Source organism: Branchiostoma belcheri, unplaced genomic scaffold, assembly GCF_001625305.1.
Source record: "Branchiostoma belcheri isolate BF01 breed outbred unplaced genomic scaffold, Haploidv18h27 scaffold15, whole genome shotgun sequence".
Taxonomy (NCBI): Eukaryota; Metazoa; Chordata; class Leptocardii; order Amphioxiformes; family Branchiostomatidae; genus Branchiostoma; species Branchiostoma belcheri.
Genome location: NW_017802935.1, coordinates 1,850,688 through 1,867,465, shown reverse-complemented (window position 1 = coordinate 1,867,465; position 16,778 = coordinate 1,850,688). Strand labels below are relative to the sequence as shown.

Genomic DNA, 16,778 nt, shown 5'->3' with positions numbered 1-16,778 from the left:
CTTAACCAGGTTGCTTTGTATTTTATGATAGTTTGTACATAGTCATAGAATAGTCAAAGATTTGCCACATTGTCTTAGTCATTGCAAACATTTTACGACAGACACATTGATAGAAAAGTACTGTACAAAAGATCCCAAAGGTTGAAGTATAGCACATGCGCATATCAAATAATATAGAATATATGCATCCATTTGTATATGCATCCTGACATTGTCCAATATACATATCCTCATCTAACTCTATATTAAAGCACAGACACAGACGTTCACAGCGCACAAATGAATGAGATAAGTAACCGTGCCTTTTATATAATAACTATTCGTTCTACGCAGTACTGCCTGATAGCATTTTTAAAGACATACATGATCTCGCACAGGTTTGATTTTAGAGGAGTGTAGATCTTTTTAATGGCAGGGAATATCAGGTTGTTTTTGCACACAGACAGACCCGCCGAACTTCTTTCAGGATTTTCCTATTGTTGAGTGCGTAGACCACGGGACAGACGACAGTGCTGGAGTAGGCGAGCCACATGACCAGAGTCTGTACCCACAGCGGCAGGCCGTACCCACCGCCGCCCACTATGACGGTGTACGGACCCCAGCAGGCGAAGTGACTCCCGATGTAGATCACGGCTGGGGAATGGAAGAAGACAGAAAGAAAACTATTTGTGAAGACTTGCCGTCTTCCTTGTTTTAGTCGTCTAACACTGCGAAGATTGGTTCAAGACTCTGAACAATCACTGCACTGGACCTTGCGTAAAGGTTCCTTGCTTCACGGGCATATACATGTACGCATGCTTTAAAGCGTGCTTAAAGTTATGATTTCGTACAGTGAGTAACAGTTACATCAAACCAATGCTGTCCTTGGTGCTGAATGTTGTTAAAAGACACCATCCATAGACATATTGAATCAATTTAGTGGTTTATCACTGTCGTTACTTAATGTATGAGAAGGGATATAACTTTAAGTCTTAACTTACCCGATAGAGCTATCTTCCTTTGTATCTTGTGGTTTTCTCTGTCTTTCCGGTCTTTCTTACGCGACGTTTCCAGGTTACCGCTCCGATGCCCGCCAGGGACGAGAAGAGTGTCCCGGGAAGTTTGAGTGGTGTACACGGTACGGCTTGGGAATCCCTCCGTCAGGAATTCGGACTGCTCCACTCTCAGCAGCGACGGCGCCTCCCCGCGGATCTGGTCAAAACTGCCTTGTCTGGTGCTCTTGACAATTCTGAGGAACGCCGGGGTCTCTCTGAGTTTCTTTTGTTGTGTCAAGATCGGTGGACTCTTGATATTTCCACTTTTCTGCGAAGACATTTCTTCCTTGAATGTGTTCAGATTTGCAGGACGACGACTGTCATATTGCTCAACCGATGTGGTAGCCTTCTGTTCTTTGGCGTTATCTCTTACATTGCCCCCTTGCGGTGCATCTTTGGAATGGCACGAGCTAAGTTGAGGTTCGATATCGTGATCCTTAGGTAACCCAACAGTTGTTTTCCCTGTGCCAGCCGCCGTCTCATCTAGCGGCGCCGTGGAATTACCTTTCAAAAATCTTCTTGGAATAGAGAGTCTCTTAGAAGCCTCGAGAGTGGTCTGTCCTGTAGCCGAACCCCGTCCTTCCGTACCTCTCTCCCTCCATACGTTCAGCTTTCTATGATTCTGTCTCACGAACCTGAAGATCGATGTATAACAGTAGAGGATGGCTGCAGACGGCACCACAAGTCCGAGGAAGATGCAAGTCAGGCGGTAGCTGAGGACGGCCCAGTCCGGGGAACAGTGGAATGTCCCTCGGTGATATTCGTACTTGGACCAGCCGACCAATGGAGGTAGACCAATCATGGCGCTGAACAGCCAGAGCACGGCCAGGGTGATTTTCAGACGCAAGCGGGAGAGGACGTCTTTCTGGGGTCTGCAGATGACAAGATAGCGATCCACGGACAGGAGAGACAGGAGAAGGGTTGTCAAGAGCGGGAAGAAAGCTGATGTGAAGCCGTTTATCTGGAAAATAAGAAATCTTCGAATAAATCACATTGTCAAGTAAATGGAGGTATTATACAAGTACTCAAATGTACATTTACATATTGTGTGGCCAGTGGCTTAATTCACATAAGTTCATATAAGATATTTATTGAAGAGTATAAAATCAACCAGGCAGATACTGTATGATAATCGGACCTATGAAATGATAGGGCAATGGCTCACGTTTCATAATATCTTGTTTGACAATATCATTGTGTGAAATGATTAGACGTTAACTGCCTAGGCCATTTGCTTCTCACTGGATTTTGTTACGCGGTAAAGTTAGACGTTATTTGTCAGAGGCTATGTATAGTCGGTCATCAATATTTTAGTCAATACTCCTTTGAAATAAAGATCATCATAAAGTGAGTGTAATACCTTCCGGAGTATCGTTTGCAATTATAGTGTGAACATTACTAAGAAGAAATCGTAGATTTTAGAATTCTGGGAAGTATGCTGGGTTATCGTGACCTTCGTGACAGCGCATGTGTTGGGGAGCAGATTGACACTACAGACAGAAGGACAGGTCAAAAGGCTAGACATAGGAAATGGGGGGTCAATCTACCCTGTCCAAACGGACACAACAGCTCAGCCACCCAAAACAATACTTCCAGTTTAAATGCAATAGTAAGCCAAGGAACAGGGACAACAACTTTAAAAAATGGTTGGGGTCTTCCTGGCTGAAATTGTTTTCACCTAAACAGGTCACTCTCTCCAAGAGAATTGCATAGTGCACGTGGTTTATCAGAAAAGCAGGAGAGAATTTATAACTCCTAGGAGAAAAAAGCGCTTTACTCAGTAAAGAGACAAAAGAAGATAATGATGACTGTCATGCCAAAATGGTGACAGTGTAATTTCATGAGAGAAGAAATATTTTCTACATCTTCAAAACCCCTACTTAAATGTAGCCTCCAAAACAGTCTCTACGACTGGGCCTTTTTTTTGTTCTTAATGCACCTTTTTTTGTTGATGGCTTCTATTTGTACCCTGGTTATTGTACTGTTCAGTCATACATGTAGACTCTGCTAAGGAGGCTAACCTAAATGTACCTACCATGCACAACACTGTCCAGTCCTTCAGTGCAGTCCCTCCATCAATCACAGACAGCAGGGTGATCGGTTCACAGATCACACTCAGGCCAAACCCAGACAACGCCATGTTCAGTACCAGCAGAGAATGGTTGCTCTTCAAAGTCGCCTTTCTTTGCAGCATCGTCACAATCACCAAACCGTTCAGAACGACGGAAACGACCATTATGATAACAAGAGTGGTCACTGCCACCCATCTATTGAACGCGGATGTCTCACTGTCGTTACTTGCAAACGAAGGAGTTGTGAAGTTACAAGCCGATCCATTGGTGATGGGTGTAGATGAAATATTATCAGTACAGGGCATTCCAGTCATAGCGGACATGTTGAAAAAATCTGACAAGGACATTTGTCATAGAAGATTGACAAGCAGTCCAGATCTAGCAAGATACTGGAGAAACTGCTAAACGCGTCTGTCTCTCTTTCACATCCTGTGTGATCTAATGTATCGTAAGTCTTGTTTTTCAAGTACTCACTTTCCCACTACCATTATGTAAACATTGCATAGATTGAATAGCATTAACCTGCGTCTATGGTGACTGGTTTAATGTTTAGATGACGTGCAGACACAATCAACCAAGTGCAGGAAATGAGACCATATTTGATGTCATCACAACCTCTCTATATATAATTACCATATCAAGTTCAGTTTTCTGAATGAAGATACAAAAGGTCTGTGATACAATGAAGTTATGACACAAAGATTCATAGACAACAACAAAGGCAATGCGTTAAAACCATTATGTTCAAGTACAAATGTTTATACACTTATATCAATAACTATTTATCATACACAATCATCACACAGTTGTCCAATCATGCAATATTACTATGTTCATTATGATATTTTTTGGACAGATCTTCACATATATTTTCATACAACATATATTTTCATACAACTCCATATCTATTCAGTACTGTGCACACCACACGAGCACATTCTATGGATGGCTGCAATGATCTGTTTGTGAGTGAGTGCGTAGACCACAGGACAGACACTAGCGCTACAGTAGGCCAGCCACATGACCAGAGTTGCAGCCCATGTAGGGAGACCCTGCACCACTCCACCAAATATGATGGTGTACGGCAACCAACAGGCAAAGTGTGTCAGAATCAGTATGGCACCTGGAACAGAAGAGGACACATACTAGAAGTTACTGTGTGGGATCCCTAGGCCTAGTTTAGTTCATGGAAATTAAATCCTGGTATAGAAGGTGATAGACGTGTATGTAGTGAGTTACGCGTATCAACATATTTGGGACATACAGTACAATCAAAATGTGCTGTTCATCTTCAATCAGTTCTGGAAATATTGGACTTGAACTATAGTATAAAGCAGGTTCATACACCAAGTTGACAAAGACGAGTAAAGTCACACATATATGGAACATCTTTAAGAAAATTGTGGATGAGATATTTTGATATCAGTTAAAACCAGTTCAGTACTTACCAGTAAGGGCCACCCTCCTCTCTATCTTCTGCTGTCTTTCTCTGCGACAGTCATTTTCCCCAGGACTTTGGCTCCTGGTCGATTCTCTGGTACTACTGGACATGCTGAGATTCCCAGACATAGTTCTCGTATGCTGATGCTCATCGGGAGCATGAAGGGGCTGTCCTGACATATGTGTTGTGAAGAGTGTGTTCCTAGCTGCTGCCCTGTAGAAAACTTCTTCTTCTCTTACATTTGAATGTCTGTTGTGTCTCGGATAGTGTCCCTCAACCTTGTCACGTTTGGGTACTGAGAGATACTGACACTTTTTCTCTTCAGCCCAGGCCTCTTTGACTGTGCAGGATTTTTTCTTATTTGCAGTTACACATGGAACTGCTGTAGAGTTGTTATCTTCACAGTGATAAAACGAAGACTCCTCATCTTTTTCCTCTTCCATTAAACTTGAATCGTGGCAGCTGTCATACCGTTCAACAACGATAGTGATCCGACGCTTGTTCACATCATACTTTGCTTGTCCCAGACCCTGTTTATTTCCAAAGAAATTTATCACATGATTTGCAGGAGGATCTAAAAACCTTTTGTTCTCCGTGAGAGACATCTTGACCCTTGTGGCAAACTGTGTTTTTATGTCGTTACTCTTTGAAAAGATACAATTTTTGGAACTACTGGGCATTGAGTACATGGTGCTAGATGGTCGGCTATTCAAGCTAGGAACCTCACGGTCGAGATCCCTCCAGGCATTTAACCGTCTGTAGCTCCGTCTGACAAAAACAAAGATTGACACGTAGCAAAACAATATGATGGTGCTTGGTACCACGATACCAATGACGGTACAAGTCACACGGTAGCTGACATTGCTCCAGTCAGGAGAGCAGTGGAAAGTTCCGGAGTGGTACCCATAACTGGACCAGCCAAACAATGGGAAAATTCCACAAAGCCCGGAGAATATCCACACACAGGTCACCACGACCTTCAGACGGAAGGGAGAGAGAATGGCGGGGTAGTGGACGGCCTTACAGATGGCAAAATAGCGATCGATGGAGACGATAGACAGGAGCATGGTGGAGCAGATTGGGAAGGTAACAGATGTAAAGCCATTCGCCTGAGTAAAAAAAAAGAATTAACTTTAGGTTTAAGGATAATTTTATTTTTATCAGAACTGATGCCTTTATTAAATTTATCATCTCTAAACATTGCTAAAGGGGAGGACTCTCCAGAAAACAGATTTCCTGTGTGAAAAACTGTACCTACCATACATAGTGTCCTTGACCCCTTCAGCACTGCTCCATTATCGAACACAGACAAGATGGTCAGTGGCATGCAGGCAATGGTCAAGCCCAGCTCGGACAGCGTCATGTGCAGGATTAACGTGGAGTGGTTTGTCCTCAGGGCGGTCTTTCTACGCAAGATGACCACGATCACCAGCACGTTCAGGACGAGGGACGCTGCCATGATGATTATGAGCGCTGCAGTTTTTCCATGCCCAACGGTTGCAATTTCTGAGGGCTCAGTAAGCGTCTGTGTACTCAAACTTGGTGACTCGGTCGAATTCATTGCAAAGTCCTTCAGGCCAATTAATTTTTTGAATATGAACTTTTGGTGAGAGCAAAGCTCTGTCAAATACAAGTTAGTATGGACTGTTAATCCCTACAACAGTTTACGTCACAAAATATTCTGCATGTATGCTTTCTGAAGGTACATGCATGATCTGGTGTACATTATACACGTGTAGGAGCTGTGCAAGTCAAGGCCGTCTCTTCAGGCTAATATTCTTATGGACAGTATTTGCCTAAGATAGAATTCCTCATGAAAATTTTATACCACTAATTATGTAAACACTGTTTGAAGATAACATGTCTAGGGTGACAGAGCTAATGTTTTGGACACAAGAACATGAAGAAAAACATTGACAGTATGAACAATCTCTCTCTCTTTCTCTGGTATGGTAATATGTGCAACAATGTCAATTTCCTAGATTGGCATTGCTTTTAGTGAAACTCAATATGTATGAAAGGATGACGTGCAACTATGTTAGGTATGGCCTTCCCTTCTTGGAAATCAAAAACATCAAATTAGCCAGGGGTTCCAAGTTTTTAATCAGATAAATGAATGGATAATGTAACAAAACAAAATGTGGTAATAACTCAAGTACTGCAGATAACCCTGACATATGTGAGGAGAGTACAGTGATCTTCAATTTTTTGCTTTGGGGCCCAAATGATAATCCTTGGTTGACATGTAGTCCAAGTACTAAAATCAGGCTCACAATGTTTTAATAAGTACAAACACATATACTGTATTGTTGTTCTTAATTGAGTTTTTAATTTTTAGAGTTTTTCTAATTATTTGCTATTAAAGTAGAAAGTTTCCATTTAAATGTAATGCTGATATCATCCCTCTTGCTCTTTTCTGTACGTGTATGCAGAAGGAAACATTGTGAATCAAACCCTGAGGTAACAACAAACTTGAAGTCCAACTCAACATGACAACAAACTAAGAAAGCTGTATTTTGGACATACATTATTGTAAGTGTTACGTTGAGTCTTTAGTGATGTCAGGTTCGTAGTCCCTCTCTGTCAGGATAGCTCCAGCCTGAAGACAGTCACTAACCCACTCTGGTGTCACAAGATGGTGCTTCTTTGTCCTCTGTCTTCTTAAGGCCTTCACTTCATCCAGTCTGCTCAAGTCACTGTGTGGCAAGATGTAAGAAGTTATCACTAAAATCTGCTACAGTACATGGTTCTGTCCTTAGTGGTGAAATGTGATCCTACCCTACCACCCCTGCTACAGTACATGGTCCTATCCTTAGCGCTGAAATGTGATCCTACCCTTCCACCCCTACTACAGTACATGGTCCTGTCCTTAGTGCTGAAATGTGATCCTACCCTCCCACCCCTGCTACAGTACATGGTCCTGTCCTTAGTGCTGAAATGTGATCCTACCCTCCCACCCCTGCTACAGTACATGGTTCTGTCCTTAGTGCTGAAATGTGATCCTACCCTACCACCCCTGCTACAGTACATGGTCCTGTCCTTAGTGCTGAAATGTCCTATCCTACCTTATATTATCTTTGTATTGAAGTCCTTACCTGTTGTGGAACAGCACATGACTAACATCACTGTCCAGGATAGGGCTGACTGTTGCTCCATGAAAACGAACCTCCAGAGCTACCAGGTCCAACGGACAGTCTTTCATCCTCTGTACAGAAATATCATGTCATGCTTATCTTAACACACAATCATAGTGCAGAAAGTACTACCATTTTGAATTATGAACTTGTGCTACAACAGTTTCATAGATACACTGAGATGATTTCAAGCTCCACATACTTTCATGTGTAAGTCAATACATCAGACACAGCACTGGTATCAAGAAGGGGCATCCTGACATATATTGTCTAGTGGTGAAAGCTTGTATATGGGAGGCAATTGTATATAAGGCAATGTAAAGTAAAGTTACTACTGGTAACTGTCCATAACCATGAGATTTACACTAGAGAGTTGACCTATTGTGTTTCTATATCCTAACTCATACTTACAGTAGACTGGTCCCCGATGACATGACAGTTGTCCACATACAGCCTGTCGGGAAAATGTTACATGCTTTACTATATTATTACTTATACAGAGGATCATGGTGGGTTCATACTTCATTGTCATGAGTTCACCATTTTGTTGAAGCACAGTTGCTATTAATAGTGTTAAGACATTATAATTAAGGCAAAAAATTAAGGAAACAAAGCATTTGCAGTGATGTAAATGTATCTAATTTTCTTAATTTTCATTTCCTTTGAACCTTTCATGAAGCATTGTCTACCTATTCAGCATTTAATGAAAGTACAATTACAGATGGCAATGTTACCTTACCTACAGAGCCTGAATAGCCCCAAGGGTGATTCATTAGGGAAATACTTTTCCTCCATTTCTGCAATGTCCATGCTGGTGACCTTGGAGCTTGATTTCTAGTATGATCATAAGTACAGTACATGTAAGAATACAGTTCATCATCACAAACAGTCACAAAGTTAGATAAGGAACTGATTTAGTACATCAAGACCACCCACCTCTTCCCCGATCTTTTCAAAGACCTCCTTCATACTGTTCACAGTTGCGTCATCAGTGAAGCTGTCTCCATGGCGATCAAACTGCAGAGCGAACCGTGCGGCGGTGTCAGGGGACATGTGGATCATGTGGGAGGGCAGCCAGGGAACACTCCGCTTCTCCTCCTGATAAATGATTTTAAAAATGTGAAAATTTTAAAACAGACATGTCATTTCAATGCATTTCTATTCCAATCCAACTATGAATATACAACATAATTTTATATAATCTAAAGTCAAAATCAAGGCAGAATTAAATAGAAATTGTATCATGGTATGCCTGGTAAACATAGGACATGAACAACAATTATCTTTACATTTTAAATATAACTTCAATAACTAATCTATAACATACCCAACATCTCAGAAGCCATTCCGCCTTGACAACATCATACTTGCCACCACTGTGGACAAAACAGGAGATGTTATCAACTGCAAGACAAGTGCATCACTACACGATGTAGTGGAGAAACTCAGTAAATCCATCTACACAAGTTTCAAGGAGAGAAAAGATATGTAAATTAAACGTATAGATAAAACATATGGTGTCCTATTACTCTCCTGTATCTAACTTACTACATTAAGCTCCTTGAATGTGCAATAAACATTGTCATTGTCCCACACAGAAAACATCCATTTTTAAAAGATCTTCACCATGTCATGTTTGTTTGGTTTGAGCTCGTACCTTATGATGTTGTTGACCCTGACATTGACCTTATGAGCGAGCACACAGGCAGTGTCAGGTCCCGGAGCCTGGACGACCGTGCCTCCGTACGCCACCACCTTCTTCTCCAGGTCTGCCTTCCCATGCTCGGGAGGACCGTTGATGATACAGAACTCTCTGTCTTCAAATATGGTAGAAACCTGCAGAAAAGGTTTGCCAAGAAATAAAGTTTGAACTTGAAAGTTTGTGCATCATCTGCATAATGTGACGTCACATGTTTCTGGTAACTTTTGAAATGTACTTCACCACTGCACAAATCTATAGCAGCTGTCCTCTTCAACTGTAAGGTAGTTTAAATGTAGCACTGTTCTCAGACCTGCTGCACTTTGGAAGTGTCTGCTGCCTTGAACTGCGGAGCGACCGTGATCGGCTTCTCCACACGAACCACCGTCCGACGCTTCTTCTTAGCCGGCTCACCGCTGTCATCTATCCCAGCATGCCTGGAGGCAAGCTTCCCCTCCGCATTCTACACAAACGGATCAAAACTGTGTCAGAAGTGAAATGTGTGGAGATCAGGTGCAGAATTTTGCAAGAACAGCAAGTGCTCCTTCACCAAACAAACAAATAAACTAGACAGGTAACATTTGCAAAGCAAATGCATAATGTTTACCTTTGCATATGGTCTGCTCTGGTAATTCTTACTCAAACACATTCACATATATGGGGACACGAGTCTAAATCCCTCCTACTATAGAATTGCAACATTGTGTAACCCAATACCAGTTAACATCGTAACAACTGGTCTGGTTCAGGTCATTGACCTGTTTGGTTTGGAGAAGAAGAAGAAGAGGAAACAGAGCAAACAAACCTTACCTTTCTCATGTCATCCAGTTCCTCCAGGGTCATACAGTCAAACCACTCCTTGTCATCCCGCACTTTCTCCAGACGTGGGAAACGTAGAGTACATCCTGTCTTAAATCTACACAGGAGGAATCACTATGTTTTTACATCTGTCAATTATGATGGAAATGATGATTAACAAATCTGGCAATGCAATGTATTTCATTTTTAAACTACAAAGATGAGTCAAAAAGTCAACTTCTAGAAAACAACACCTACTTGTCACTCTCAATGATCTCTGCAGCTTTGATCTGAACAATAAGTGACTGTTCTGGATCAATCCACACATCAGGGGCTTCCTGAAATATATCAAAGGGGTATCAAACTTTTTCTGTAAACTAAAGGTACAAAGGCTCATGGAGAAACAGTTGGTCAATTATTGGTTAATTCACCTTCAAGTTGTTAAACCCCTTTGAATTAGTTGTATGCCCAAAAAAGACTTACATTGTGTAAGATTCTTGATCCAAAATACAGTATTCCAAAAGTACCCGTAGGATTGAGCTACTCCTTACATTTTTGCCCAGTAGTATACCATGTACCTACCTTGTAACCAGAGGGAAACATGATGTTGGTTTTGGGTGGCTTCTTCTTGTCAAAGACCCTCCAATGTGGGTGGAGCTTCTGCCCCATCTGGTACAGTTCCTTCAGTGTGTAACCTGATCCAACCTACAGAAATACATCTAGATTATCATGTGTACATTCAATTACAGTTCAAACCTGCTTGGTAAAAGTACTACATGTACCTGCTTCAGAAGCATTACAGTGGCCTGTCAAACCCAAGACTTGCATGTCTGATTCCATTGCTAAATTGGGAAAGCTATAATCTAAAAGGGAGGTAGTAAGACTTTTGATTTCTACTTCAAACTTGGTAATGTGATTCAATAAGGTTGAATTCTTACTAAAAATACAAGGCCTCGCATAATTAAAAACATAAATGATAATCCTAAGTAAAATGATTATGAGTCTCACCCTACAGAAAGTGTGGAAGAGTGCAGGCTTCTCTCCCGGAGTGGTCGACTGGACAGCAACCGCACACAGGAAGTGGGAGATCATGTGACTGCGACGCTACATTTAATAACAGTATTGTTCACTTATATGAACATTTTCTCAATTTGCCACATGTAAATATACATCGTAAGTAAGGCTTGAAGAAGAATAGAGTCTGACATTGTGTCCCAAAAATATGTATGAATGACAACAAAGAAATTCAGACTTACCCCTTTACCAAAGTAGCCACCTACAATCACAACATCTACCTGTAAAGCATGTCACCAATTCTATTAGTATAATTCACAATATAGTACCATCATCATGAACAATAAAATCATAATCACCTTGTCTTTGCTGTAATAAACCTGTAACATTACCTGGTCCATCAGTCCATCCACATACTCAGGCTTCACCTTCAACCAACCACTTCCTGGGAAAAGTAAATTTTAAATCAAAATCTCACAGAAAATCTCTGAGGAAATAGGACATGTTCACAGAACTTAATCTGGAGGGGCTTAAGACAAATGATTTGGTAATGGTAATGAAAATTTCAACTGACAAACAGTTAAAACTGTTAAGTTCAACATAAAAGTACTGTAAAAACAATCAGGAACTACAGTGTACAATCATGCCATTTATTTCAGGGATCATGAAAAGTAGCAAACACAAAGTGTAGTCTTCTATTAAAAGTTAGACTAAATGGACAAACCCTTTCTCTTGTCTGGAGCGTACTTGGACCCTGGGTACTTGATGACCAGTCCTTCTTCTCTCCTGTCAATGGCTTCATTCAAGGCATCAATTACCTCAGCCCTGGTGGGAAAACAATCAATGACACTTTTGATTCTGAGGTGAGTTAAGATCAAAGAATGAAGGGCTGGCTTTCATTTACGTAAACCAAATGCAGTCAAACTGAACAGAATGATTTAGATCATAATAACCATAGTGAAAGAGCACTATAAGTAATATATGTAGAAAAGACAGAAAGCAAATTGTTTGGCACTTAGTAGTAAATAGCAAATTGTGAAATGCAATCTAGCTGGCCCACCACACAATTGTCCAATAAAAAATGGCACAAGACTTTCCTTAAAAGTTATCGATTCATTAAAGCAATGTTTCTACAGTAAGATATTTCAGGTTGGACAACTCTTAACTCACTTTGTTCTTGCCTCCTTCCTGTCTCCCAGAAATAAACGGCCCTCAATTGGTGTGAACAGTCTGAAGGAAAAACACAACAAGCAACTTGTCTCAGGTTATAACAACTACAGGAAAACACATTCAATTTGGAAGATTAACATTAACGATGAAATTTGCTGATTTTGAACTATTTTGAATGAAATTCTTCATCTTCTGCAATGACAACAAAGATCCCAATATTTCAAGTGTGCTACAAGCATAAAGATTATTCATTAGAGAAAGAGCTATCTTGGGAAAACAATGGATGCAAAATAATATAATACAATATAATACTGACTTGTCAAGATAGTCCACCCTTTCTCGAAGAGGACTGTTGGCAAACTTCTGTCCATTCAGCAGTAGGATGTCAAACACACAGTACATGGTCTGTAAGTCTGTAGGAAAACGGACAGTTAGCACACTGTTGGACTGGTATAACAAAAAAATACAACATCATTGATTTTGCCTGGGCATGAAAATGTTTCATCAGAACATAAAAGATGATGCTAGTGATATCTTTGGTTTTGACAATGTACATGAACAGCAAAAATCATTCAGATTTTCTGTATGTGAGCTGTGTTGCTTCTTTTTTGCTTACCACTGTCTTCTGCCATATTTTTTATGTCAAATTTATCTCCTTTAGACCTGCAAGCAAAATAAAAACAATTAGTAAATAATTTAAAGTATCTTGTGACATATGAGACATGGTGACTTTTGGTAACAAGAAAGGGACAACTATTCGAACTTTCAAAATTTAGCAAACAACATGAATGTACAATTAAACTGATATACCTACATGATGGACTTAGTTTGTGGGTTGTAGCCCACCATTTCTCCATCCAGGATACAGGACTTCACGTGACTGGTAGTGGTAGACAAAATAACAGAAAATCAGTTGTGCTATGTATTTTCAAACAGACATTTCATAAAAGCAACAAGACTGTATCATACACAAATCCATTATTAGGAATAACATTTACTTCACTTTCCTCACAAGTTAAATTAGACTGTGTCATTGAATCTATTGAAAAAAAAAGTGTCATGCATTCTATATCAACATCACTAGAGCCTGAAAAAGTCACTTAGTTTAGCATACAAGACATAGACAGACCTACCTGGCAAAAGAATTATGTATGTATGGAGTGAGACTGCCTTCCAGTGGGTGGGCACCAAACTGATGAGTGTAGTCTTTCCCACTAGATAGGACAATTAAAAAAGTTAGCTCTTGGTGCTGGATGCTAACCCTTTACTTAACTTATTACAGCTTGCCAAGCAATAGCCTTACGCATATTGATTCATATGCTTTTGATGATGTTTCTTCCTATAGCATGTGAGTAATAGAGTATTTAGCATTTAGTCACATCACATTTAGGAAGTTACAGCTTAAAATCCCAGTGAAAACAAAAGAAAGAACTTACGATCTGGAGAAGTACTTGTAAGTGTCTCCATCCTTGTGTAACAACATCCTCTCACCATCAAACTTGGTCTCTATGTAGAACATCTCATGGTGCATCTCCTTTTCTACCTGGAACAGATGTAACAATATTTGAATGATCAGAAGTAAAATTAAGAAGTAGTTCCAATATTATAAGAGGCCCAAAATTCTAATTCTAATATCCTTTACATTTTTTTATAAAACCAACAAGCTTCCAGAGACTTTTAGGATGAATTCCCATTTCCTATTTCCTAACATACATACATACCTGTGGTGACACAGTCTATGCTATAGCATTACCAACAGATCCAGTGGCCATGTTCATACTATATGAGATTATAAAAGGACAGACTCACCCCATCCAGTGGTATCCTCTGTCCCAGCATAGGTTTGAATGGTGAGAACAGACTGATGGCAATCTCATTCAGCCGCACATGGGGATCTCTCAGGTCAGTACACACCTGAAATACCAAGAAATACAAAGAATGTCAAGACTATATGATGATTTTGTGTTGTACGAAAGAAGAAGACTACTTCTTGGGACTGTTCTTTGAAGTTTTGAGAAATTACCACATGATGAACTTCTGCATACCTGCACACGTGCACGCATGTAGACACACAGACAAAAACACACACAATTCCTGAGCTAATTCAAAGCAACAAGTTTTTATTGATGATATTGAAATTAAGATCAAATCAAAGGTTATCAAATTGTGTGAAATATGATGACCATTTATTTAAAAAAAACTATTTCCCTGACCTTGGCCAGACTGTTGGTGACGTTGAACAAGTCCTCTGCATCAGGGTGGAAAACTGCAAACACTCCAGCCTGGTTCATTCCCATCTTCAACTCCTGATAGAAACAACATACATTTTATAGGTGTAAAACTACATGTACAGTCCTTTCTTTTTTGTGATTCAAGATCTCCATATACTATATATAGATGACATCATTTGCAAAGCTTTAAAAGAAAGGGTCATAATCTCATATGCTATGCTGCTCACCTTCATTATCATCCTTATCAGCCATTTCTGTGAGGAAAAGACAAATAAAACTCATCATAAGACTCATCATAATCTTAAATTACTTGCATGTACATGAAAACCTTTTATCAGATCTAAATATGTTAGTATAATGAGATGTAATGATCTAAGTAAGGCCAGACCACCTGTTCCATGGCTGAGGTACTCCTGAGTAGTTTCAGGATGCTCCTTCTCACTTCCTCCTTGTTCTTGGCTGCATTGTTTGTCGCGATGGAGTCCAACAGGTCATTGACCTCCTGAATTGTCAAACTGGAGAAACAGGCAATAAGTCATCCTACAAACTGCCATATCTTTGATATTGTGTTTAACTATATCCACCACTCTGGAAGATTTGACCAATCTCATTAATGTTATGCTATAGGTATTGGTGCGCCAGCCACTTTTATTTTATGTTTATGTTATACTTTATGTCATCTTTATGTTAACATTTGTATTATGTTTTATGAGCAGCGGATTCACATAAGCACAACAAGTGCTTCCTATCCAATGCTCAAAAATCCATGTGAATAAAATAAAATAAAAGTCATCCAACTTTAACTGTTACCTATATTTCTCATAGTCTATAAATCTATCATTATTCAACTACTTGCATCAAAAGTATGCATCTTAAAAGCTAAAAACATGTACAGGTGTACCTATGATACCGTATGCATGCCTGTTTGTATCTAACAAATGTCTGCTAAAGGGATGTTTTTTTAGAAGATTTTGCATCACATGTCCATCCTTACCTGCCCTTCTCTGGACACCTGTTCTTCAGGACAAAGTAGGCAACAGCTGCAAAATCACCCGCTTCCTGAAGATTGAAACAAATTGTAGTTCAACAGTTTTATTTTCATATTCTTGAAAGTCTTTTTATTGTTGTTTGTCTGTCATCCTCGACGATGACCAGTGACATCACGTCAGCTTTTTTGTGTCCAGCTGTAGCTATATTGGCTATATTAAAGTCTTTATTACTTTTGGATAGCTAAATGTACAAAGCTATACCACCTACCCCTTTAGCATGTGAAGGTGCCCTGTACTTCAGCAGTTTCAGTGCATCTGGGCTGTCTTTGGCCAAACCCAGGATCTCGATGTAGTACTTTGCAAGGGTAAACTGTAATTCAAGGATAAGACAGTTCATATATCAACACAAAATGCAGTTTTAGTCATACATAAAAGTCAGTTCAATTCCTGTTATTGTATGTTTTAACATGAATGACAAGTGGGAAGTTTTCTCATGAACATTATCAGCATAGTTGGACACATTGTATCACATGGTCAGACAATAAACGAGCGTCCTGACCTCTTTGATGCCATAAGCGATCCTCTCCCTCTCACACTGTGGTAGGATGAGTCTCATGGCTGGGTAGAAGGAATCCTCCTGGATATAGACACAATAGTTATTGAACTTACAGTGACAACAGTTATTCTCGTGACGTCTGCATATTCATATCAGGATGTACTACTTGTTTACCTGATGAGGTTTAATATGTGACTTAATTTTCATTTGGCCATATCAAATGAACTTGAGCAGTGATGCTGTGTTTAATATATGCTAATAAGCTGGTGTGTCACACCGAAGGGCAGTTGTACCTGCTATACAGATACAGATATCATACAGAAATTGAAAGTAGAGCTACAAGCATCACATGTATGAATATAAGGTAAGAACCTACAGTGTTTGGATCATCCTTGTGCACAGAGTTGTGAAACTCTCTCCACTTGTCAAGGAACTCCTTGAAGACTTTCTTCTTGTTGTCCTTGCCCTTTGCCCTGTCCACCCCCTCCAGCATGGTACAGAGGTGGGTGAAGGGTACTGTAGCTGCCACGGCCATCTCAGCACCTGGAACAACAATCAAGCATGGTACAGAGGTGAGTGAAGGGTACTGTAGCTGCCACGGCCATCTCAGCACCTGGAACAACAATCAAGCATGGTACAG

General features: G+C 40.2%; 2 protein-coding genes across 2 annotated transcripts; both read right to left on the bottom strand.

The window, feature by feature from the left end:
- Positions 1–421: 421 nt before the first annotated feature.
- Positions 422–6,259, bottom strand: LOC109465189. Its single transcript, XM_019762336.1, has 7 exons — positions 6,254–6,259; positions 5,806–6,147; positions 4,555–5,656; positions 4,032–4,229; positions 3,070–3,440; positions 981–1,995; positions 422–633 (listed from the first exon to the last, which is right to left on the bottom strand). The coding sequence occupies exons 1-7, from the start codon at positions 6,257–6,259 to the stop codon at positions 422–424; spliced, it is 3,246 nt and encodes a 1,081-aa protein (XP_019617895.1).
- Positions 6,260–6,631: 372 nt separating this feature from the next.
- Positions 6,632–16,749, bottom strand: LOC109465247 (DNA ligase 4-like). The gene is made up of 29 exons (XM_019762411.1): positions 16,515–16,749; positions 16,142–16,219; positions 15,851–15,952; positions 15,588–15,652; positions 14,985–15,108; positions 14,821–14,847; positions 14,576–14,668; positions 14,172–14,276; positions 13,799–13,905; positions 13,496–13,576; positions 13,177–13,242; positions 12,979–13,025; positions 12,679–12,775; positions 12,363–12,422; positions 11,917–12,017; positions 11,585–11,637; positions 11,435–11,473; positions 11,187–11,282; positions 10,761–10,883; positions 10,437–10,516; positions 10,191–10,296; positions 9,694–9,843; positions 9,339–9,517; positions 9,009–9,057; positions 8,618–8,779; positions 8,421–8,515; positions 8,093–8,135; positions 7,643–7,752; positions 6,632–7,243 (listed from the first exon to the last, which is right to left on the bottom strand). Exons 1-29 carry the CDS (start codon positions 16,671–16,673, stop codon positions 7,087–7,089), a joined length of 2,754 nt encoding a protein of 917 aa, XP_019617970.1. The 5' UTR covers positions 16,674–16,749; the 3' UTR covers positions 6,632–7,086.
- Between the last annotated feature and the right edge of the window lie 29 nt (positions 16,750–16,778).